Here is a 23,666-nt window from a genome sequence, read left to right on the forward strand (position 1 = left end):
CCTAAATGCGTTCAGCCGTGATGCTCTTACATGACGATGAAGTTCCAGTTCATCGACAATGACTCTACCCAAAAGCCTGGTGCCCGCAAGGCAATACGAAGTCATGTTATGAAGGGCAAGAATCTTGGCCGCACAATACAAGGCCGTGGGAAGAGGCATGCTGCACCTCAATTGAATGACTCACATAAGAGCCCAGACATCTCGAAGAGGGGTACTAGTGTAGAGGGAAGAAGGAAGAGCCTCGATGGTGCTGTCGATCATCTTGGCAATGCCTTGTTGTTCCCAGAAATCGCAGATACTGACATAGACACTACGTACTCTATCAACAATCCATACTCGGGAAAAGAGTATACGTACTTCTCATTCCCAGTTCAGTTCACCCCGTCGATGCGATACTATGTCTACGAATGTCAGTTCATCTTGTCTTAGCTCTCCAACAATAGCTCGCTAACCACCTCCAGTCCATACCGCGGTCTGCAATATCATATACCCGTACGCCTTCTGTAGACCTACAGATGAGATTGGCTCACCATGGTTCAGATATATGGTAGCAGACCAAGCCTGTAATTATCTCGGTCTCCCCTTCGCGAGTTTATCACTGACCGTAGCTGCAGGCTTGCACTGTCTTCTCGCCATGGCAGCGACATACCTCAACATCTTACGGAACATCCCAACTCCCAGTGTAGAAAGTATCGAAGCAACTCGTCATTTCTCGCAAGCCCTTCGTCTCATGAACCCGCGCCTCTCCCAACCATCGGCCGCTCAAGAAGACTCCAATATCGCAATAATAATCTCTCTGGCAATTCACTCAAACATAACTCAAAACCTCACTGCGAGCGTTATGCACCTTCAAGGTCTTGACAACCTCCTGACTTTCCGGTCCGGCGGCATCTCCGACATACGCGAGTGCAACAGGCCACTACTCCACAAGATCTGCCGCACCGACATCGAACTCGCTGTCGCTCAGGGCACACGCACACGCTTTGGTAACGCGGGACTCACAGCAGCAGCGGCAGGACCGATGTCAGCACGAAATCTGGCGTATCCGCTGAACCAGATGAGTGAACTGTTGCAGCAGGTCACACGTGAGCTTCTGGCGCTGTGCCGAAGACCCGGAAAGGCGAAGATGTCGGGTCTGCAGTACCAGGATGTGCTTATCTCGATGTGGCAGAGGCTGGTAGACTTTGCATCACTGGGTGGTACGAGACCACAAGATCTGATGGATGATTTGTGGCAGCTGGCCTTGCTGGCGTTCTTGGTTACCGTCACATGGTCTGCGAGTCATCTCAAGAGTGTACACTGTAAGCTCTTGCACAAGCTACTTAGGGAGCATGTTGAGAGCCGTGAACTACTTGAGAGAGGAGAAGAGTATCGGCCTTTATGGTTCTGGGCAGTGTTTGTATATGGGCTTTCGTTGACGAATGGGAATTGCGATACACTTGTCTTGGGTCAAATTCGCAAGACATCAGAGCTATTGGGTATCACGGATTGGGAGGAAGTAAAGGCTAAAGTGAAGCCGTTTCCGTGGATAAATATTGTCCATGATGTCCCTGGAAGAGCTTTATGGGAAGCAGCCGTGATGACTCTTCCGTCTCAGTCTTCTACGCTTATTCTCAGTGACTGAGGGAAATCTGACAGAAATTGATGCAAATTTGGATTCAGTATGCATTATTGAATCTTCAGAACAGTCTTTGTGTGGCCTGCTGATTACCGGTTCAAAGTTTTCTTGCTCCTTGCGGTGTCTCCAATGACTTGAAAGCAACGCCCATTTCAGACACCATCATCTACTACTCAACACCAACATTCCAAGAATTACTGTACTTACTGTTGATTCCCATATATCTTCACCATCCGCTCTCGATCCCAGAAGTATCTTGCTCGGGTCCAGGGTTCGTACATCGGCTTGAGAGGTGTATCGATCAGCAAGCCATATTGATCGATATCACGCATGAATGTGTATTCGAGTGGCAAATATCCCGTCGCATCGCGCAAAATGACCCAGAGGAACGTATTCAGGATAAAGTGCCGAACGTGGGCTTCATCGATACGCCGCAGATTTCGTAGGAGGCCATACCCTTGAATAGAGAGGAAAATGAGGCACCTGTGCTCTTGATATTTTGTCCTTTTAAGGAACTGGCAAACTCGAGTCTCTACCCCACGGGATATGCCGCTATTGAGGGTGTCTCTTTCAAGAAGCTCCCTATCGACGCGATGCATGAGCTCGCGATATTCGCCAAAAACGAAATGGAAAACAGATTCAAATGAGCGCAGGCACCATCCTATCTCCTTGAACCCCTCGAGGTCTGAAGGACGATGGTCCCACGCAGGTCTTGACATTTCTGGCCGCACGGTACTGTCTAAGCGGTCAAAATCATGGTATATGTCGTGTCGCTCATGGTCGTAACTAAGGAGTCCTTGTTCAAAACGAATAATCTCACTTGGGGAGAGGACTAAAGGCTGATCAAACTCTGGAAGCCAGGTAAAGAAGGGATCACGTTGTGCCCTGGCTCTAGCCTCACCAAGTAGCTTGTTCCATGCCTCTACGGCGTATTCCGATATAAGTGCATCGGCATCTTGCCGCTGCTTGAATAGCTCACAGAGAAATGGGAGACTGCCACTCCATTCTTTCTCGCTCGTAGACTTGGACACATCCACCCGATACGTTCTTACCTTGACTTCATACGGATCCAAATAGGGAAACCGATGGCCTTGTAGTCGTAACTGAACGCCTCGAATTCCGCTCCACGTGAATGCTTCGTCGTCATGATATACTGCTTTCAAAAGCTCGATTAGGGGCCATAGAATAGACTGGCGGTAGGTACGAAACCACTGGAGAAAAATTGGAGATGCTGAGATGAATGACCGAAGATCTATCGGGGAATAAAAAGAACACATAAGATGAACCAGTAACTCCCCTGGGAGCTTCTCTAAGTGAGAGGTCGTGTGCATTGTTGTTTGTTGTGGTCGTGGCCGGAGCTTTACTGGAATCCCGGATCAACCAGGCAACGTTAGTAAGTGTTTTGCATTCACAAAGGTGTGGCAGACTGATTGGGACCATAGAAGGTATTTATAGTCAAATGAAAGCAAGTTTAGTCATCTTCCAAGAAACTTAATAGAGAAATGGCTAGGCCTCTATTCGACATTGTGTTTAACGACAAATTTAAGTTGCCAGAGTAAACACTCTGTGAACTTGACATATTGACTCTGAGCCTGAAGACGCATGCATGCATCTTCGGGATGACCCGTTACAACAAAATATGCGAGATCGGCAGTTAAACCCGGAGCTGGCATTTGAGAGGCAGAAGTTTGACTGACTTGCCATGTAAAATTTGACATCTTCGATACCGTGTTCCTTGCGGAGCAAGAACGCATCAGGCCTTGATACAAGGTGTTAAAATAAACTCAGCAAAGGGTATCTTAAACTTATCATAATTTACCCAAGTCTCTTCATTATTTAGGTAGTTTAGCTTAAGCTTAGGCGACTCTTTCCTAAGTTTATTTTAGCATCCTCTTCTAGAGCCTGACAGGCTCTCTTTAAGTAAAAAAACCCCACTGCTAGGTCGAGGCGTTCAATAGTTCAATATGCCAACCCAATCTAGCCCGCGCATAGGTAGGTGAAAGAGGAAACCCCATCGGAGCTATTGATTCAAAGCTGAGAACTATCGAGAAATTCCACACGATAAACCTGGGCCATGACAGCGGAAATATTCCCATCATGTCAGGGGAACGGACAAGACAGCGGGAGGCGGACGCCTTTGGAACTGTTATATATCATGGCTCGCTCTTATTTTCAGTGGCGTAGGTGATTGGTAACCTTGTTTTTCTCAGTCTCTCATTTTAGCCTTTTGGCTTATCCGTTCGTTCAAGATGCGTTCCGTTTCAGCGCTTGTTGTGGCTCTTGCTTTTGGGGGCTTATTGGAGCTTGTTGCTGCCAGCAATTGCAAGCCCTCATCACCTGTTGGAGTCAAGACGACGGATTCCACTTCAATTACTAGTGGAACAGCAACAAAATCAGCACGCCCTTCCGAAACGACCGATGGGCCGGTCATTATCACCAATGCAGTGACGAATGGCGACTTTGGAGGCTATGATCCTTCATCAGATGGTGGTATATACGCCTTTCAAGCCGGTGGTGACGCGAAACTCCTTCAAGGCCCTGGATATCAGGGAGATCACACCGAGGAGAGGAACTGTGTGCAACTCAAGACCAATTCGGGAAATCCTGGTCAAAAGCGAGACTTCATATCCGATAACCCCTATATTCAACAGCAGCTCGACAATCTGGAGCCCAGTGACTTCACTGTTCGCTTCTGGTACTCCATCGTGAACAATGCTATCGCGGACACGTGCCGCATCGAAGGGCTTTACGGAAATGCCCAATTTGGAGCAACTCCATACTTTCCTGTTGTCTCTGAAGGCAATAGCTGGTTGGAGTTTGTCGACTCTATGCCTGTCACTACTTCAAGTGGAATGATTCGTTTCGAGCTCAACTGTATCAATGGTGGCTCTGCTGAAGTCTACTTCGATCAAGTCTTTGTCTCTAACAAGATAGGAGATGAATGGGTTGACGGTATCTCGTTGTTCTTTCCTACGTCTAAGCATGCCGCTACCATTGCTCCAGCTCAAACAAGCACCGCTCCTGCTGTGGACACAGCCACGACTAGCAGCGATAACACCGAGTCTTCTGGCTCTCCTACAACTCAAGCCTCCCAAGCACAAACTACTACTGATGAAGCCTCAGCAACCGACAAGACAATCGAGTCCACTTCTGCCTCCGCCTCTGCCTCCGCCTCGACCTCTGCACCGACTGATCCCACCACATCAGGCCCCAAGCTCTGTGCCAAACTCGGGACCGGCGCAGCTGGTCGAGGCTGCGCCAAGAGGCCTTATAGCAGCACAAAAGGCTACAAAGGTTATGGTGGAAGCAAGATCACAAAGGAGCAATGTGCCGCTCTCTGTCTTGCAGATACCAATTGCCAAAGCTTCGAGTGGCGTTATTTCGGCAGCGGATGCGCCAACACATGCAATCTCCTTGCTACGAACTGGGCAGACATCCCTACCAACGGAGGCTCCGACTCAGCCTGGGCCTATGATCGAAGCTGTATTCAGGAGGATGCATGCGCTGAGCAACCCGCTGGCTCTGTATGCGTCAATGTCAACGCTGATACACCCGCCAAATCTTGTACCCAGGTCAAGGGCAAAGCGAAAGCTTGTGCCAAGCCCTTTTTAACTGCCCAAACGAACGGTGTCTGCGGTCTTAGTAACGAATGTCGCGATCTTTGTGCCAAGTATCCTTCTTGCAAGTCTTATGCAGCGACCTTTGGAAGCTGTAGCTTGTACGACGCCAGGTCTTCTGAGGTCGCCGAGGCCGGTAGTGAGCTTTTCTGGTTCACGGATATGGATTGCCATTCTTGTGGACAGGGAAATGCCTACTTCGATTACATTTCTGTTGGTCAAGACCCTGCCAACATGCCTCAGTGGACATGTGCTGCAGAGGACAAGACAAGTTCGACTCTCGCCGCGCCAACGACTACGAAACCAGCTATCACAACCACATCTGCCGCTGATGCAGCCACGAGTACAAGCCAAGCCATTGATGAGACCGATTCATCTACCGTCATCCCAACTACGACTTCTACATCTCCCTCCACTACCGCGAGCCTATGTGCCAACGGCGTGCCATCCCCTGGTATTTGCTCCGCAGCAAATGTTGTGCCTTCAACAGCAACATGTGGCAAGCGTGGTTGGCCACGCAACGTCGAACCATATGGTCGTAGTCTCGCTGACTTCCCTAATCAAAACACATTCGAAGAATGCGCTCTCATTTGCAAGCTCGATAGATCGTGCAATGCCTTTGCCATCGATCCTACTAGGTCTGGGATGAAGTGCATGTTCAGCTCAGACCCGACTATCGATGGAGTCTCCAATGCACCTGGCGTATGGAGTGATTTGGAGTGTATGAGCTGCACGCTTTGCGATGACTCGGTGACTTCTTCGCAGCCAGTATCCGAGGCCCACACAACCATGATCACCTCAACACGGCTAGTTGGCGAGGATTCCAGCACCCAAGCTGCTACAAGCGCGTTGGGGGAACCAACCACGACTCAAACGACGCAAGCAGAGCCTACTGATTGTGCAGTGCCCTCGGCCTCTTTGAGCGACGAAGTCACCTGTGGTATCCCCGGTCAAAGCGGTCAACAAGCTCAAAGCGCTCGTCTCTTAAACTATGTCATCAAACCAGTTGGAAGTCTGGCCAACTGCGCTGCAGTCTGCCTTGAACGAGCAGATTGTCAGGGCTTTGCGTACATCAAGAGCAACACTGAGTGTTATCCCTTCAGAGTTGGGCCTGCTGGTTTAGGAATCACATATAATCCACAGGGCACAGAAAAGTACTACGATAGGGGGTGCTTCTCGTGTGCTTCATGACAGAAGCATTTGTAAGGGCGGCATTTTGTCCATTTTCCTCGGGTAGGGGTGTTTTCCATCTAACGTCTCATTTCATACCTTTAATCCTGAAAAGGATTCTTAGAGGAGTTTATAATATCTTAGAATAGTTTATGGTATCTCATCATAACTTATGATAAATTTAGCAGCCTTTTGACAAGTTTATTTTTACCGACGGATGCAGATATGCCAAGCTCTCTGATACTTCGAGGTGTGCCTGAGAAAATACCTCGACATAATTGTAGAACCCATGAGTGATCAATGAAATCTACCTTCGGCTATAGAGGTCGATCTTAACACATTTCTAGAAACCGCAGCCGCCCGCTGTCATCCGGTAATAACCACTCCATCAGCCCTGAAACCGTGCCCAGCTCGCTTGTCTTCAGGAACACTTCGCCAAGATATATCAGCCTCCAATGTTTCCGCTCATCAGACCCAAAAAACGGGGAATAAACAGCTTGGCACCGTCGCCCAGGCGGTGATATTGTCGTCCGCCAAACATAGTAGAGCAGCGAGACTCCTGATCTTTAGACTTAATCTTAAGTCTAACCGGATGACATATTTGTGGAGATATAATCCATAGAAACATTTATATCTGGGCTGCTGTCTCTTGTAGATAGTGTCTTGGTAACTCACTTTCGTTGTAATTACATTCTTTCTCTACTACATTCACATTCTTTACCTGTCTATCGTTAAGGCTGTGCCTGTCATCATCATGAAGCGATCCGCACTTATTTCTCTCATCCCCGCCTTCTTGGCTACTGCCTCCCCTGTCCCTCAAGCTTCCGAACCTGCTGGTTTCATGGTTTCTTCCGGTAGCTGCGGCGCTGCTGAGGTTGACGAGCTCGTTGGATACGGAGCAAAGACCACCGGAGGATCTGGTGATCCCGTCACCGTCACTTCTTGCTCAGAGCTTACCTCTGCTCTCTCCAATGGCGGTGTCATTCACATCGACGGCCAGCTTACCGGCTGCGATATCATGAACGTCAAGAGCGACACCACCATCCTCGGTGTCGGTTCCGGCTCTGGTCTCGTTGACAGTGGTTTCCGCATCAAGAAGGCCGATAATGTCATCATACGCAACCTCGCCATGAAGAACCCTCCCAAGGAGATGGATCTCATCGACATTGAGACCTCTACCAACATCTGGATCGACCACAACGAGTTCTCTGCCGAGGGCGACACCGGCGACAAGGACTTCTACGACGGTCTCCTCGACGCCAAGCGCGGCTCCGACTTCCTTACCTTCTCATGGAACAAGTTCTCCGACCACTGGAAGGCTAGTCTCATCGGCCACAGCGACAGCAACGGTGATCAAGACACCGGCAAGCTCCACGTTACTTACCACCACAACTACTGGAGCAACGTCAACAGCCGCACCCCCTCCATTCGTTTCGGAACCGCGCATATTTACAGCAGCTGTTACGAGGATCTTCCCACCTCTGGAGTGAACTCTCGCATGGGTGCTCAAGTCCTCGTGGAAACTACTGCTTTTGTTAACGTTAAGCGACCTATTGTCACCAACCTTGACTCTAAGGAGGATGGATTCGCTATTGAGAAAGACAACCTTTTCGAGAACAGTGAGTCGCAGATTACTCAGGAGAAGGATTTCGTTCCTCCTTATGATTACACCACCGACTCTGCGGATTGTATCTGTGATTATCTCAAGGAGAAGGCTGGTACTGGTGTTATCAAAGTCTAAGCGACGTCATATGACGTCTGCCAGGCTTGATGGGAGGCCTCTAGACAAGTAGAAAGGCAGTTTATGGTCATAGATAGACTTCTAACACTATACTTCCCATAAATCCACTGTCTGTAGCCTGTGCTTTCGGTTCCAGGCACGGTACAATTGGCATGTTTCACAGTTCTACTAGTCTCATATTTCAGCTTGGGCATTTTGACCATGAGGCTGACTTGTATATAGTGGTTGTAAAAAGTGAGAAGCAGCGTCCAATGACTACAGCTAACTGTATTGTGGCTTGGTGCAGGCCAAGAACATCCCTGGTTGCTTCTCTTCTTATTGGGCTTCTGGAAGCCTGCTTGAAAATGATAGAGGCAGGCATTTGTTTAGTATTCAAGGACGGCTGTGCAGTGCAATGTTATCGTAACCTTCAGTACTATAGGGAGAAAGATTGTGACTAGCAGAACTGTCACTTGCGTGCAACTACATCGCCTTGTCGTACTGTGAGGATCTATATTCCTTATCCTTTTGTTCATTCAGCATCTGCAAGATGGACCAACGAGGCTTCTGCGTCTTGTACACCAGTTCTTTTGGACCTGAAACATGGCATACCACCCTGCATTCTCTTCCGCGCGTTTCCGGAGCCTGCTTCCAATAGCCGCCTAGACCTGATGGCGCAGGTCAGCTCCCACAGCCTGATATATATATAGCCCGTGGAAGGCTTTCCTTCCCAAGCTTCCGAATTTATAATATTACGGAAGACTTGCTCCAATGTTCAAATTATCAAACACATGCAGTTCAACCTGCAAAGACTTCCCCAAAGAAATCCCCTCGTATGGGGATATAGGAGGAATTGGTGTAAGCCTCGCTCTGATCCAGAACACTACTTACGGCTAACCCTCAACGAGGTGACATCAGCTTTTGTCCTTACGGCGTGGATGGTGGTCGTTGTTCTCATCGGATACTATCTCAAGGTCTATGATCCTAGATTAGACCCTTTTCGAAAAGAGGGCACGCAAAAGGCTACGAAGTATCCAAACTCGATCGACTTTGCGGTTCACGAAATCCTCCAGAGTCTCCCTTGGCCTAAGCATGATTCCAAATATATTTCGGCTCAGTCTTCCAGACTCGGGACCGTCCTGAACGCTGTAAGTTGGCTGCTTTTCTGTCCTGACAGGCACATGTACTTATACTATTATGCACTGCAGTGCGTCCTCATGTTCGCTGATGTCCAGATCTTCACATCGTTAGCAATTCTCATCAGCGCGTATACTTCAGTTGGCTGCGACATCGTTGCCTATCACTGGCAATACATGATCTACCTGGCATGGCTTGCTTCAGTAACTCATCTGGCCAGTCTCTCATTTCTCCGCAACCATCTCGCCAATAATCCCGCAAAGCGCACATGGCGTCTAGTAGCCATGTGCATAATCCAAGTCATGCTATCGGTGGCGGTAGGATTGTCAATGACTTTCGATGGAGATCCATGGCTCGACTCTCAAGGTGGACGTCCTGCTATCTGCTATTTTAAAGAGCGGATAGATACAACCTCTATTGCTTTTCAATCAGCCATCAAGTTTATCATTCTTATCGTATGGGGTCTCGCTATTCGTATTGCGAAGACTTTTGAGGGACTTGAAGGCGGGTTGCGTAGAATTGCATCGCTTCTGGAAGAAATGGTAAATTTGGACAGGAGACTTTATCTAGACTCTACAGGAAGACGATTGGGCTCCACGCCTCGCGCCTGGAGACAGTTGTTCGTTTCTTTCAGGATTGGGTATCTCTCAGTCATAAGTATTCAGCTGAGTCTTTTTACTTCGCTTCTTGCCGAGGTAAGCTGCGATAGACATATAATCCTAAAAACTTCACTGATCTTGCTGGGCAGGTCTATTGGTTATTCTTTACCATCATTTGGATTACAACGCGACTCGTCAAACTCCGCGTTCCCAGCAATCAAGACGACAGCAAATGGACGTTTGGTCAAGTTCTTCCTATCATCCTTCTCATTGCGCCTCTTGCCCTAGCAATCGAAGCCTTCTATTCGTCACCAAAGGCCCATGAGCCTATTAATGACCTACAAGAGATTCCTGGGAGCAACTCAGACATCAGAGAACTGTATCATATCCACAGCCCAGCATATCGGGGTACATTCTTCCTGGCGGTTCTGTCATACATCGAGATTGCGGTCTATTTCGTTCTCGACCAAGCAGAAACGCAAGGCATTGCTACTCCTCTCTTTCAAATCTTGACTTCGATTTTTGTTCTCCAGCCCACGCTGCAGGCCTCTTGGTCCATCTGCAATCTATGGCTTGACAAAATGACTTGGAGCATTGTATTGAAGCGCTCAATTCGCGATGTTGTTCTACTCGTATACTCTGCTATCTCGCTTGCCGGAAACTTCATATCCTCGAGTGATGTTAACTTGGGAAATATATATATGGACAGAAGCACCACATATCGGAAGCTAATGTTGGCAGTCTCACAATGGGTTTTTTCGTCTTCGCAGTTTATACTCACCCATGTTTTCCTGCTTTTAACTTGTTTTCTTGTTACGATGCTAGGAGGTTGGAAATGGCGTTTTTCTCTATATCTAGTTCTGTTTCTCGCTTTTTATCTGCTACTACGGGCGGAGCTAGTGTTCTTTTCTGGCAATTTCTCCTTTGTTCTGTCTTTCAATTCGATTTTGCTAGATAAACACCTACTCGTTTACACTGCGGTTTCAATGCTTCTGCAGCTCTCTGTTTTCGCTCTGGAAGCCTGGGCCGAGAAGAAGCATATATCAAAGCGGATGGCTTTCCTAGTGAGAAGCATCTTCCTACTCGGTCTGAGCCTTTCTTGCTTGATCTTGAGTCAGTCACTCTCATATACCCATGTCATCATCTTCTTGGGCGGCTTTCTTTTCTCCGTGCAGGTATGGTCTGCTGTTGGTTTTCTCCTTTATAGTTGCAAACATTGGTTCGATACGGCTTTGGTTAGACAAGCGCTGTATTGGCGGAATCTTAGGTGGATGGATATCGGCGTTCCGCTCCCATATTCCGCCCCCACACATCCACTCCCTCGGGCTCGATGAGCTCAACTTGCTCATCATTCATTTACCTTTAACTCATACATAACATCTACTACAATGGGCACGATCTCAATAAGAAAGTTCATCCGTTGGCTCCCAGACGAGGCCTCGGAGCCGACAACGACTATAGTCGTAACATCACCACGCCTCAAGCGCTTCGTCGATCTACGCATTCTCCTCCCCGATAATGACCCCTCATGGACCGGCCAAGATGGTACTCACCCCTCCCCCTTTCTTTCGTTCACAACTAACAAATCTCAGAACCCCTTCCTCTATCCCGCCTTGACTGGGCCATAGCCGGCACAACGGTATCTACCAAGATCCCCGACCCAGAAGGAAACCTGACTTCCCATTCAACGTTCCACCAATGGATATCATCCCGCACTCTTGACTCCGATGCCGGCTTCATGTATCCTCAACCAAATGATCTGACCCTCGAAAAGGGCAGTATGGTTAACCCCGATACTGGAATCGACACAGCGTATGAAGAGCTCTGGCACGATGCTACGCCGACAGCAGTACCTGGTGAACCAGCTGTCAGAGCGCTTGTTCTTCAAACGGAGGATGAGAAGAACGGAGTGAGGGGCTCAGTAGTGAGACTGGGATGTTATGCGCAGGGGCTGATCAGAGTTGGAGAGCATATTTCACTCGAGAGATGGGAGTGGAAGGACGGGTGGAAGAGGACTATTAGAATGGGAGATGCGGAATTGCCGATTCAGAAGATTCTGGGCGAAGAGGCACTGAGAGGGGGAGATACAGTTGATGTTGGTGGGAGAGAGTGGAAAGTTATTGAAGAGAGTGGCAAAGATGCGTCAAAGTTGTGATAGCAGTTCACATGGTCTAAAGCAGTTAACTCAATTACGCTCATGTGAGCCTCAATTATCATCAGCGCAAACTTTCTCGGTCCGTTCGGCCGAGTTTGAAATGCATTCTGTCTACACGTCGTGTAGCGGTACTTAACAAGTCTTGAACTCTCACACTAAATCAACACAGCGATGCTGTCTCGCATGCCGTCATCACCCAGTTCATTTCGGGCACTCCTCTCATAGCTTTTGTCTTTCCTCCCCGGTCTTTCCGTCATCTAGTAGAACCACCTTCTAGGCCATCCACCGCTGAGCATCGTAAACAAACGCATTGTAAAACTTGATCCTCCTCTACCTTGATCCGTACACGAAAGCCCGCTCCGGGGACTTCCTCGTCCCGTCATGCTTCTTATAAAAACTAGAACAACATGCGTAGAAATTTCCACGATGTGAAAGCAAAACGCCCATCCATGGTTTAAACAGTTGTGTTCGTAACCGATCAACATCTTCTGAAATCGAAAGCTGTAAACAAGGCGCAATAAAATAGTGAATACGCAAACGATATCGTAATGTGGAGCTTAGACTGCCCAGCTGCCTCGTCGTTCTCGGACACCCCATCCGACGGGGTCCATGCTGTCGAGGTTGGGGTGCTGCCTAGCCCACTCCTTGATATAGGACTGTAGAGCATGCCATCGAGGGCATCTCTGATCGCGAGGCTTGTCGGCTTCTGATTCGACGAGGTGGCCTTGGGCGAGTTGCTTCTCATCATCTCTCTCAAGGTCCTCAATACTCATCAAACTAATACGTGAAAGCTCGCCATCAAAAGCGCGGGCCATAGCAGGATAGCCTAGCGAAAGATAGTTGTACACTTGGGTGACAAAGCTGTCATCAAACTCCTGTTCAATCTTATCTTCGAGCTCTGCATGTGCCTTTTCCTTCTGCAGACGCTCATTGATACCATGCAGCATGTGGAGTCCCTTGGGGGGACCGGCCCGTGCCCGGTGCTGCGCTATGCCGTTGGCCTGGCCATTGGCTGCTCCGATCACGACAGGCTCGTCTGTGTATGGTGGAGAGCTGATTTTTGAAGCGTCACCGGGAGTGGCCGCCGGTCTGGGCGTGGCGAGCATTGGTGGGGCATGCAGGTCTGCTGGCACCAGATAGTTATCATTCGAGTCTGATCTGAAGCAATAGCCTCTCCAGAGACCATTCTGACCCGAAAGATCCCGGAACTTCTCTTCAGCATGGCGTTCTGCAAATGGGTGATCGGGCTCGAGCTTGGTCTGCTTGGGAGACGGACACCTCCGGAAGACAAGATCTTTGCCGAGCATGGGCGGTGTGACACCCAGACGCTTCTTCTGGAACGAGGGAGCAGGCGATCCGCGTCCGAAAGGTCGGTATCCGAAGGGTCGGGCGAGGTTGCGCGTGGCAGCAAAGCCGCCGGTGTCTGGGGGTATTTGAGAAGCTTTGGCGTACGGGACATCTGCAGAGCCAACGGCCGGGGCCGATGGGATGAAGGGCATCGTAGATTCGCCAATGTGTCGGGATGCTGCAGGTGCCGGGGACGATGCCTTGCTGCGTTGCTCGGCTGTCAAATAAGATTCTGTATCGAGCAACGGCATATGCGTCTCACCAATCGGACCACTAACACCGATCGATGACCGCTTGCTACTACTATCACGAGGGGTGTTTGAGGTGGTCCACATCGGATCCGGAGGAGGTTCGAGGTCCATTGCATCGAGGTCTGCCGTATCGGTTCGCATCATGACATCCTCGTCCTTCTTAACCGCTGGTGCTTCCACTGCAGGTTCTTCAACGAGGGTGTCCATCTCCCCAGGCTTCTCGTCAATCGCCATAGCATCCTCATCTTTCTGCTGCTGTTCCTGCTCCTGCTTGGCCTCGACATGCTCCTGCATGTGTTTATGCCACCAGCCGAGATTGCTGTCGGACGATTGCCGCCGCACATTGTGATGGTGTTTGACGGGATGGCCATGGTGATCATGCATGGGAGAAGTGCTCTCGGGAGATTGATCGCTTCCTGAACTCTCACGGAAGTAAAAATGATCGACGTTTCCTTCACGAACATGACTGTTGGGGAACGCGGCCAGAGCGGCCTCCTGCATCTGGCGCTCTGCCTCCTTCGCAGCAATCTCTAGCAGGAACGAAACGACATTCTCATCCTCGGATTCGCGACGTCTGGGGCCATTGGAAGGGGATTCGTGGGCATCGTCTCGCCGTCTGCCGCGGTGTTTTGTGGCGGTGTAGATGTTCTTTGTGTAAGGGGTAATGTCGGTCTTGTCGGTGGGCTTGGTCGCAGGACCTGCATCTCCAACTCTGCGACTTCTTCGGGACGATTCGATCAACTGAGGAGCAAAGCGTCGCTTTGGTCGCTGCTGGTGCTTCTTCTGCAACTCGTTCAAACCAGGCGAGGGGGAACGAGGCGAGGGCTCGGGTGTAGGTTCGGGATTAGGTCTCATTGTACGAGGCGTCTTTTTCTCATCTGATCTGTTGCTTGATCGACTGGTTGAAAATGTGGTCTCAATGGGCTCTGGAACAAACCTTCGCCGAGGTTTGTCTGTCGTGGCCATGATGAGGGGAGGAGAAAGAAAAGACCAGGGTTCGGGAATAGATGACTCGTGCGGACTTGACTGGGTTGATGCTCGTTCGTACTTGGCCTACGTTGCGCTCGCTCGCTCACTCGCGGTGCCTGTACCTGTGCCTGTCCTGTGCTTGCGATGGAGGGGCAGGGGGGGACAAAAACAAGTGAGTAATAACAGTATTTGCCTTAGTTAAGGGTAATGAGAAGACCGCAATTGGAGTAGACCAAAGGATGTTTCGGTGGAGGAAAGATAAAAGGCTTTAGTGGGAAGGGGGAAAGAATAAAAGTAGAATGGAGATTAAAAATGTGAAGACGGTTTGGTTTGCTAGTGACGAAAGTCGACTTTTGCTCTGGTAGAGAAAAGCAGTTGAGATACGAGACTCCGACTGCGCGGGCGACCTTGGTTTTAGTCTAGCAACAGCAGAGAGAGGCCAGAGCAAAAGAGCGGGCGGGGCGATAGAGGCACCTCACCTCACTAAAGAGGACCTTAGTTACAGTACCAGGATAGTCTGTTTTCGGTAGTAGAGGTACATAGACTACATGGATGGAATTGTCTCTGATCCATCCATTCATTCTCCTGGTGACGAGAATGGAAGCGGGAAATGGCTGGCGTCCGACGCCGGCGGTCACAAGTTCACATTTCAGTCAAATCAATGGGCGACGGACCCTTGTCAATGGATGGAGTGTCAAGTCCATGTCCGGTCAGACTCTGCTCTACCTATTCTCGCATTGGAAGTGCCGCCACAAACTATCGAACAAGTCCAAGGCCTAAGCCTCGCTATCAATTGTCCAGCTGCCTACCACGGCCTCAAAATCATCATATGTTGCCGAGAAGTCCAACTAAAAGAATCACCAAATTGCTTATCTGTCTCTATTAAACTTCTTGTTTTCAGCATCTCTTCCCACATGCCACCTTTGAATGACATGACGCGGACACCAGTTCCCGAGGTAAAAGTGTAGTGTAGAAAAGACCCCTGGAACACAAGGAGAAGGGTCTGCCAGCCCAACTAAAGTTAGCCAGCCCAGTCCAGCGGGCACCATCAGTACAGTAAACTCAGAACCGAACCCAGGCGCCTGTCATACCCTGAAAATCAAAAATGGAACATTGTCCAGTCCCCTCAGATCTTGAAGTGGGTGGCAATGATGATGTTCGTTCATGGTCCCATTTTCAGGGGCCGCGTCAAGCGCACATCACATCGTTCGTATCTGGGCACTGCATTTGCTCTTTGTTGTTCACAAACAGGGCGCTCAATCTCTTCACAATGTGAGGCTCACGATAGTGTCTCTGCTGTCTACCCCAGCGTCAAAAGCGGTTTCCCCGTGGGAACCATGTCTCGTTGATTCTGTCAAGCCTAGCCCAGACCAGTTCTTGGTGGGGGTGTCTTGGAGACCGTCAGGACCATGGTGGGGTTTCATTAGCATGGGATATCAGAGGTAGATGGACAGTGTGAGAGTCGCAAGAGTCAGGATATCACTGTGCTGAGGTCATCTTTCAAGCCCACGATAGCACTCAACTTCACCATCTGACTCAGAATATACAGTACTTTACTCTTGAGCTCACACAGGTTGGCTACTTCACTCAATGCCTTTTGATTCATTGATGTACTCAGATTAATTGCAGTATCAGCTCCCCACGTCCAACAATTCCAATCACACCAACATGCAAGCAATCGTCCCTCGCGTGGCTATCATCGACCAGGCCTCTATGATCTCATCCCAAGACCAACCCGCGTAATAAAACACCGTACATCTCCAAGCCAAGACCTCAAATACAGGCTCGCCACCCGTCGTCCGCGTCCGCCTGGGGGCTCCGCTGGTGTTCCCGCCCGGGCCCCGAAGCCGCAGAGCCCCGGTGAGAAACAGCCATCACAAGAAACCTGGAAAACAAACAAAATGGACATCGACCCGCTGCTAGGGATTGACGTTCCTGCAGTTCCGTCCTCACCGACTATTTCGAACTCCATCTGAACCGAAACTCTGAAACTACTGTATTGTCAAAAGTCTAGACAACTGTTTAGATCAGGACAAACTGAACTAGACATGCACAAAACATCAAAAGAGGTGTAACCAAGGTCTTCACTAAAAGACCCGTAAACTCGTGGCCATTTTGGCGACCAGTCCGAGCAAGAATCAAGACAAGTCATGACTTTCGTCTCTTCTCTTTTCTCAAAGACAGCGGCACTGGTCGTTACGCTGTAACCCTCCATCGCCAGGTCCGCAAGGTCCGTTATCTCACAGGCGTCACACCCTCGCTAAGCCAGAGCCTCAAGGGCGCCCCCTTTCTCTGCTGTGAGATCTCATGTTGGTTGCAGGTGCAGCCCTAGATGCGTGTACTGTTGAGGTTCTGTGTTACACAGCAGCCACGCCATGATTTCGTTGAGGACGAACTGGAATTTAGTCTCAGAAAGTTCCGACGATTGGTTCTCTGCAAGTGAGTCAGTGTAATTAGCATGAGGGTATCTCCTTGCTATCATTTTTCTTTGGCTGAAATTGAAGCTATCGTGAAAGTTCAATAGAACATCTCCTTCGTAAACTCAACCCCCCACGCGACACCTCCATTACAGAGTTATCTCATGCGGGCACGCAGCACACACACTTTCTTATGCCGTCACATCCAAGACAGCCACTCACCCTTCTCAACTTGACAACCCTCCATCACAATACGATACCGTAGCGTGCGTGCGTGCGTGCTCTACTATCGTTAGCTTGATGACTCCAGCGGCTTCCGAAAGCGATAACTTGAGAGACAACATCCATCCATCTGAGCACAGCATCCACAATGAGCCGTTGCATTCGCTCTCCACTGCAGTGCAACAAACTAAAGCCAAACTTCACTTGAATGGATTGGATCCATCCAATATTTGTTTCCATCACCGACCGCTCAGGTCCCTTGCTTTACAGTGCAGTTCCCCCGTTGATCCCCCGCACTCACCGCATCAGCCCGCCCTGGTTCAATGCTTGTTTTCCGGAAGTCCTGCCGTGAGCTAAAGCACACGAGACCCTCTAATCATCATGGATCTGAACCTCCGCCATTTCATATCACGAAGAAACACGAGTTCTCCCAGCCCTTGGGGTTTTTGCCTGTCTCTGCTGAGCCCACGCTCTCCTGATGTTGTCGAGTTAAAATTATCCTGGTCCGTCGAATCAATTGCGGCTCTTTTATCCCGTGCCCCTTGATCTCAGGTGATATCCGCATCTTGTTCCAGCTTTGCATTTATCCAATTACACGTGGGCTATTCTCCATGCCATCTCATTTTTGGCAATTCGGTAGAATTGAGTTTTCGGTCCTTAAGAGAAAAAATAACATGACTTTGTGTTCTTGAGATCTTGATGACTTACATGGATCTCTTTGTCTTGTGGTGTTGCTCCATACACACCGCTTGAATACTGAAACCTTGGTCTCTTTGTTCTGCCATTAACGTTGTATTCTTGAGAAAGTTGGTTGCTTCATCTCCCTTTGACGAAGGACTTAATGCTCCTCTTTGTGGCATCTCAAACCGTGGCAACGAACCTTGGCCTGTGTTATGTATCACATGGAAGTCGTGGTACCCCAAACTGCATCGAGATGTCTCACTTCCCCATCATTTCCACGCCGAAGTCGGCATTGTTATCTCATTCACGGAGTAAACTTCCAGCTGAGATCACTTCCAAGAGATACTTTACCCCGTCATCTTGAGATCAACTCCACTCGCCATGTGTTTGCCAGATTCAAGTTCGCCTCCCAAATTCTCGATAGGCCTAAAAGCATCAGCCCTGGATTAACCTTTTGTGCCAACAACGCCCATTGCCTTCTGGAATGCGGTTCTACCATCTAGCCAACCGGCTGCGTGACAAGTGCTGATCTTCACCCGCGGATCATGAAGGGTCCGTCGTACAGTCAGAGTTCACGACGTCAGTTGTTTCCCCGAGTCGTGCTTCAAGATCTACAAGTCATGTTTCACGTGCGCGACTCATTGAGCTGATCTGTATCGATTTGCAATTGATCTTTGTAGAGAGCGGAGAGTGGTTGTTTCGCAGGGTCTTGTCACAACGTTAAGCTTGTAACTTTATTCCTACGAGTCACTGTACTTCTGAGATTGTCACTTTAGAAGAGAGTCACTGTGTAACGTTGGTAGGATATCACCCACCATCTGCAGTATTCCACATCATGATGGAAGCGCCCGTTCCCAATGTGATGATCATTCGTGTTGGCTCTGCTTCACCCCGAAAGCTTCTCAAGCGCTGACATTGGTGATCTACAAATATTAACCATCGATCTGGTTAAAATACCCTCTACGGGGCTACGATCTCCTCAATTGAGTCGATCTTTGCTTTCTTCTTGGAGGAGTCATGGTTTTCAGCATATCTGCGGCTGCGTTCCGCTCAGAGCTCCAGGGTAGTACAAGCTGCACGACCATTAAGACTCAAGAAGGCGATCACCTAGGTCAACGACAAGAATTGGAACTGTTTTCTCGAAAAATCTCAAAATGCTGGTTAAGTTAGCCATGTCTGTCGTTCTCCTTTTTTTTCAGTCCAATGCTATCGCTGGGTAGTGGGCTGTGATATTGGGGAACCGCACGAGCGATGTGATGGTGGTAGGCAAATACCGGACAAATAACGAATCTTCCCCTGTGTACAATCGTGAAGATCGGCCGAGTGCCATTATACAAGTTAGTAAGTGACATCGATATATTCTGGTACCTCAAGGTCCGGCGTGCGATTTGAGTAGTTGAATGTAAGATGAGTAGACAACACAAACATCTTGCGAGCTTGGTTGGCACGGAGTCGTCTTTATGTTCTCCAAGACAAGCATATGGGTGTTATCTCGAATAAGACTAACTCCTTTTGGGCAATGAAACGCAGTCTCTTGACAGAATGGCGAGCTGTCAATTGTACGGCGACATGAAGACGTATTTTGAGTTCGAGAACCATAGCGATGTCTCGCATCGAGATAGTATTCTTTGCTTGAGGATTTAAAATGGTTATTCAGCCATTGGGTATCAAGCTAGGCATATCCCACAAACAAACAGCTGTTCTTGAGGGTCTTCAGGAGACGGCAACGAATTGTGCTGAGTCAAAGAAAGAGTTCACGATGTCAAACTTAGCAAAGAGGCCCAAGTCAAGGATCAGTTCATCTGCGGTTCAACTGCCGACCCCCACTCCCCGGAATCCTCGCGACCCTCGGGAAGTGGTAGATGAGGAGATTGATAACTTTCGAGTAAAATCTGGGGCAATATCATCTAGATGCTGCATAGATGAGGGGAGGCATAAAAATTTAGGACCTCTTCCGTAAGAGACAAAAAAAAGCCCCATGTAAGTTTGTATATCTTAACAAGCCTTTAGGCCAGTTTATTTTGGCACCTTGATTCAACGTTAAAAGTTTCTTATAGCCGACAGGCGTTGCTCAGTGAGTCAGAGTAAATGAGTTGAGGATGGCATTAAAAACACCATGGATTTCTCCGAGCTTGTTTTTTTTTCCAGGTTGCTGGGTTGAGCATTTCTAATGAAGCTGATTAATTCAAAAAAGGAATTAATAATCTCATCTTGCAAGTTCCTGCACCGGGTCGTCATAAATATCACCCAATCCTCCAAAAATCTCAGCCAGGTCGTCATCTTACGCCCTCAACTCCACGACTCGGTCGTCATATTAGCAAAAACAGCATCGCCTCGGGCGTCACATCGGCATTCAAACAAGCATTTCTTGCTCCCTTGAATCGAATGTTTTGTCAGCTACACATGCCGCTATACCGAAGGAGGCAATTTTTCCCACGCTCGATCCACTCGCCAAGCATGGTTAATGACGGAGCAAGCGAGATTCGAGATACTACAAAGCGTGATGGTATCCTCTTCTTTTTCCTTGTATTATAGCCTCGGTGTACGATTAGACGGTTGAATATCACTTTTATCTTACATTGTCTTATATCCTTTATTTTATGTGCATATAATGAGTCGAACTGACGAAGAGAACCCTGGGGTCCAGGCTGGACGGAGCCGGGACTCTTCTATGGATGTTGAGAAGCTCGGTCGTCAACGACCTGAAGTGTTTAAGTCTATATGGGCCGAACTAGGTTTTGGTTTCTCTGTATTTTGTTCCATGTTAATGGCTGTAAGTTTCATATATCATCGTTGTTCTATCCCACAACACCCACTGTTCAACGCAGGCACTGACATCATCAGGAATTCTTCGTCAGTGGATTTCATGTTATCCTTCCACCATTAGCCGAAGAACTCAATATCCCATCTGCTTCACAAACATGGCCTTCGAGTGTTTTCTCTCTTATAACAGGAGCAATGCTTCTACCAATGGGCCGCCTGAGCGATATGTACGGCGGATACATCGTCTTTAATGGTGGTCTCCTGTGGTTTATGCTCTGGGCACTCGTTGCGGGATTCAGCAAGAACTACATGATGCTTATTTTCTGCCGAGCTCTTCAAGGCTTTGGACCTGCTGCATACCTTCCTGGTGGTGTTATGCTGATGGGCAAATTCTATCGTCCAGGACCTCGAAAGAATCTCATCTTTGCTTTATACGGGGCCTTTGCACCCCTGGGGTTCTTCTTTGGTATCTTCGTTGCAGGTCTAACAGCAGAGTATCTTGACTGGCGCTGGTACTTTTGGATCGGCACTATCGTATTTGCCGTTGTATCCACCGTCTCCCTTCTCGCTGTCCCTTTCGACTTCCGCGATAGAAAGACTGATATCCCCATGGATTGGTGGGGGGTCGGAACTATTGTCCCTGGTCTTCTCCTTATTGTCTACTCTCTGACAGATAGTTCACATGCCCCCCACGGCTGGGCTACACCTTACATCATCGTCACACTTATCCTTGGAGTTATGTTCCTAGCCAGCGCATGGTACGTCGAAACGCATAAAGCCCGAGTTCCTCTATTGCCCGCCGACCTCTTTGCCCCCAAGGGGATGAATCGTCTGCTGGCCGTGCTCTTCATGGCCTTCGGCACCTTTGGCCTCTTCCTCTTCTATTCTAGCTTCTACATGGAGTTGGTATTGCACAGGTCACCACTGATAACTGCGGTCTGGTACATCCCTATGTGCGTTGGTGGTCTCATCATTGGCACCGTTGGAGGCTTCACACTGCACTTCCTACCAGGACGAGTGTTACTTTTCATCTCGTCACTGGCTAATGCGATTACCATGTTGCTGTTTGCCCTTATGCCTGAGAATCCCAACTATTGGGCCTGGGTTTTCCCGGCAATGGTTTGTTGTACCATCGGCATCGACATCACCTTCACAGTCAGCAATATCTTCCTGACCACCAACATGCCAAGCCATAGACAGGGGCTCGCGGGAGCTCTAATCAACAGTGTTCTCTTCCTGGGAATCAGTTTCTTCCTCGGTATTGCAGACATTGCGGTTGCAGAAACGGCGAATCTGGGACTTCGAAAAAGCTACAAGGTGGCATTCTGGCTGGCTTTTGGCGTGGCATCGATTCCGTTGCTTTTCATCCCGTTCATCCAGATTGGGTCCGCTAAGAGCGAGCTTACAATGGATGAGCGGCAGAGATTGGAGAATCCACCATCTGTAGGAGAATCGGAGGCAGAGCAGGAGGCAGAAACACAAGCACAACCGCAGGAGCCGAAGACTTGAGACCTTCGGAGAGTAAAAAAACCTTGGTCTAAACTTAGGATGTCAAAATAATATGATCTAAAGAGCACTAAATCTATACTCAGTCTACCTAAGTCTTTTTGTTATTTGTAATAGAGGACCCAACTTTCCTTGCTTCCCCTGATCCTCGAAAAAGGAGAGCGGCCTTTATTCATACTAGATGCTCTCTAATACTTGAGCAATGCCTTTTTACTTGCATAAAATATTGTTTAAACGCTTATTACCCACAAAGGGCGAAAGTACAGAATACCACCGTTGAGTATAATAAATTTGTTGATATGCGGTTGAGTAAGATCTACCCGGGCTATAACACAAGATTAGATCCAGGTACCGATCAAACTACCCGAAGGAAAGGTGATTTACCCCATCGGACATTTCTGCCTCATCAAACCTGCAGGGTCAAAGATATCATAGGAGTAAGCACGCTTTAGGAAACATTGGCCCGCTCTAGGAAGTAAGAAAACTTCTGATGTTAAACTTAGATGCCAGAAATACACAATCTAAGGTCTGCTAAATCTATACTCAATTGTACTAAATTAACATCAGTCTTTGTATCACTTAGGATAATGGTTCTAAGTCGCCTTCCCTTGCGAATCTCCGATTAAACATCTGTCTGTTTGGGGTTAAATCGCCATAGAGCAACATGAGTCAAGATAATAGTAGAAATGCTCTCCTAATAATAGAGCCCCAACTGCCGCTGTTTCAGGGCATCCATAACAAAAACGTGACCCGGCAATCCGGGTTTTGGACAAGAAGCCGATTACAACAGTAACCTCACGATGTAACTGGACCCTCCGGAAGATAGCGGCTTTCTTACGCAGAGTTGAGTTGTTTCTTGGTTTCAGAGTCTACCATTTTAGAGCTGCGACGTAGATGCAAAGGACCACATGCCCCTGCATGAAATGACGAGATAGCAACGTATTCCCTGGCTGCCACCTGTATAAATGACCAGGATCCAACGTGGTGAACCAGGGTTGCAGGCGCCACAATGTGGTTTTCTGCAACAGTGGCTGGCAAGATAATGAAACCACCAACGGGTCTGCGAACAGATGAGAAAACGTTGACAACAGTTTGTGTCGTTGAGGCTTTGGCCGCTGCGAACTGATGGAGGCGTTTTTGATGTTGAAACCACGATAATCCTGGTCAAAACGGCCCAGAGCTGTGGTGTGCCCATTAAAACCCCTGTCGATGATCAAGATTGAGAGGTAGCCAAGATATTAACATTCTTGATATGCTGTTACAAGCCAAGACATTGCTTACCACTCGATCGTTTATTTATTGCTGTAAGCGATACGGCACGGGGCGAGCTCAAAGTCTGAGATTCGTCGTCGTCATGGTCGAATCTTGATGCGCACACCGTTCGTTTCTCACCGCGACATTGCTTCAGCCAAGCCCAAGCCATCTGCGGCTGCTTTGCAGTCTGAGCGGAGCATCCCAGGGACTAGCACTAAAGGAAGCATTGGGCCTATGGGA

The 23,666-nt window shown here is 48.7% G+C and overlaps 8 protein-coding genes across 8 annotated transcripts; 6 read left to right on the forward strand and 2 right to left on the reverse strand.

Annotated features, from left to right (window-relative positions):
* Positions 1-36: 36 nt before the first annotated feature.
* Positions 37-1,624, forward strand: FPRO_12928 (uncharacterized protein; the record flags this gene model as incomplete). Its single annotated transcript, XM_031223498.1, has 3 exons — positions 37-409; positions 462-563; positions 615-1,624. 3 exons carry the CDS (start codon positions 37-39, stop codon positions 1,622-1,624), a joined length of 1,485 nt encoding a protein of 494 aa, XP_031088851.1.
* Positions 1,625-1,821: 197 nt separating this feature from the next.
* On the reverse strand, positions 1,822-2,765 carry FPRO_12929 (uncharacterized protein; the record flags this gene model as incomplete). The annotated part of the gene is made up of 2 exons (XM_031223499.1): positions 1,822-2,611; positions 2,671-2,765. The coding sequence occupies 2 exons, from the start codon at positions 2,763-2,765 to the stop codon at positions 1,822-1,824; spliced, it is 885 nt and encodes a 294-aa protein (XP_031088852.1).
* A 1,102-nt stretch (positions 2,766-3,867) lies between these two features.
* On the forward strand, positions 3,868-6,426 carry FPRO_12930 (uncharacterized protein; the record flags this gene model as incomplete). Its single annotated transcript, XM_031223500.1, has 1 exon — positions 3,868-6,426. One exon carries the CDS (start codon positions 3,868-3,870, stop codon positions 6,424-6,426), a length of 2,559 nt encoding a protein of 852 aa, XP_031088853.1.
* A 733-nt stretch (positions 6,427-7,159) lies between these two features.
* On the forward strand, positions 7,160-8,146 carry FPRO_12931 (putative pectate lyase 1; the record flags this gene model as incomplete). The annotated part of the gene is made up of 1 exon (XM_031223501.1): positions 7,160-8,146. One exon carries the CDS (start codon positions 7,160-7,162, stop codon positions 8,144-8,146), a length of 987 nt encoding a protein of 328 aa, XP_031088854.1.
* Positions 8,147-8,896: 750 nt separating this feature from the next.
* Positions 8,897-10,662, forward strand: FPRO_12932 (uncharacterized protein; the record flags this gene model as incomplete). The annotated part of the gene is made up of 5 exons (XM_031223502.1): positions 8,897-8,983; positions 9,034-9,273; positions 9,334-9,957; positions 10,011-10,541; positions 10,603-10,662. 5 exons carry the CDS (start codon positions 8,897-8,899, stop codon positions 10,660-10,662), a joined length of 1,542 nt encoding a protein of 513 aa, XP_031088855.1.
* A 587-nt stretch (positions 10,663-11,249) lies between these two features.
* FPRO_12933 (uncharacterized protein) lies at positions 11,250-12,016 on the forward strand (the record flags this gene model as incomplete). Its single annotated transcript, XM_031223504.1, has 2 exons — positions 11,250-11,406; positions 11,454-12,016. The coding sequence occupies 2 exons, from the start codon at positions 11,250-11,252 to the stop codon at positions 12,014-12,016; spliced, it is 720 nt and encodes a 239-aa protein (XP_031088856.1).
* Positions 12,017-12,573: 557 nt separating this feature from the next.
* On the reverse strand, positions 12,574-14,580 carry FPRO_12934 (uncharacterized protein; the record flags this gene model as incomplete). The annotated part of the gene is made up of 1 exon (XM_031223505.1): positions 12,574-14,580. The coding sequence occupies one exon, from the start codon at positions 14,578-14,580 to the stop codon at positions 12,574-12,576; it is 2,007 nt and encodes a 668-aa protein (XP_031088857.1).
* Positions 14,581-20,514: 5,934 nt separating this feature from the next.
* Positions 20,515-22,175, forward strand: FPRO_12935 (uncharacterized protein; the record flags this gene model as incomplete). Its single annotated transcript, XM_031223506.1, has 2 exons — positions 20,515-20,676; positions 20,748-22,175. The coding sequence occupies 2 exons, from the start codon at positions 20,515-20,517 to the stop codon at positions 22,173-22,175; spliced, it is 1,590 nt and encodes a 529-aa protein (XP_031088858.1).
* Between the last annotated feature and the right edge of the window lie 1,491 nt (positions 22,176-23,666).

The sequence above is a fragment of the Fusarium proliferatum genome (genome assembly GCF_900067095.1).
Source record: "Fusarium proliferatum ET1 genome assembly, contig: FPRO_scaffold013, whole genome shotgun sequence".
In the NCBI taxonomy this organism is placed as follows: Eukaryota; Fungi; Ascomycota; class Sordariomycetes; order Hypocreales; family Nectriaceae; genus Fusarium; species Fusarium proliferatum.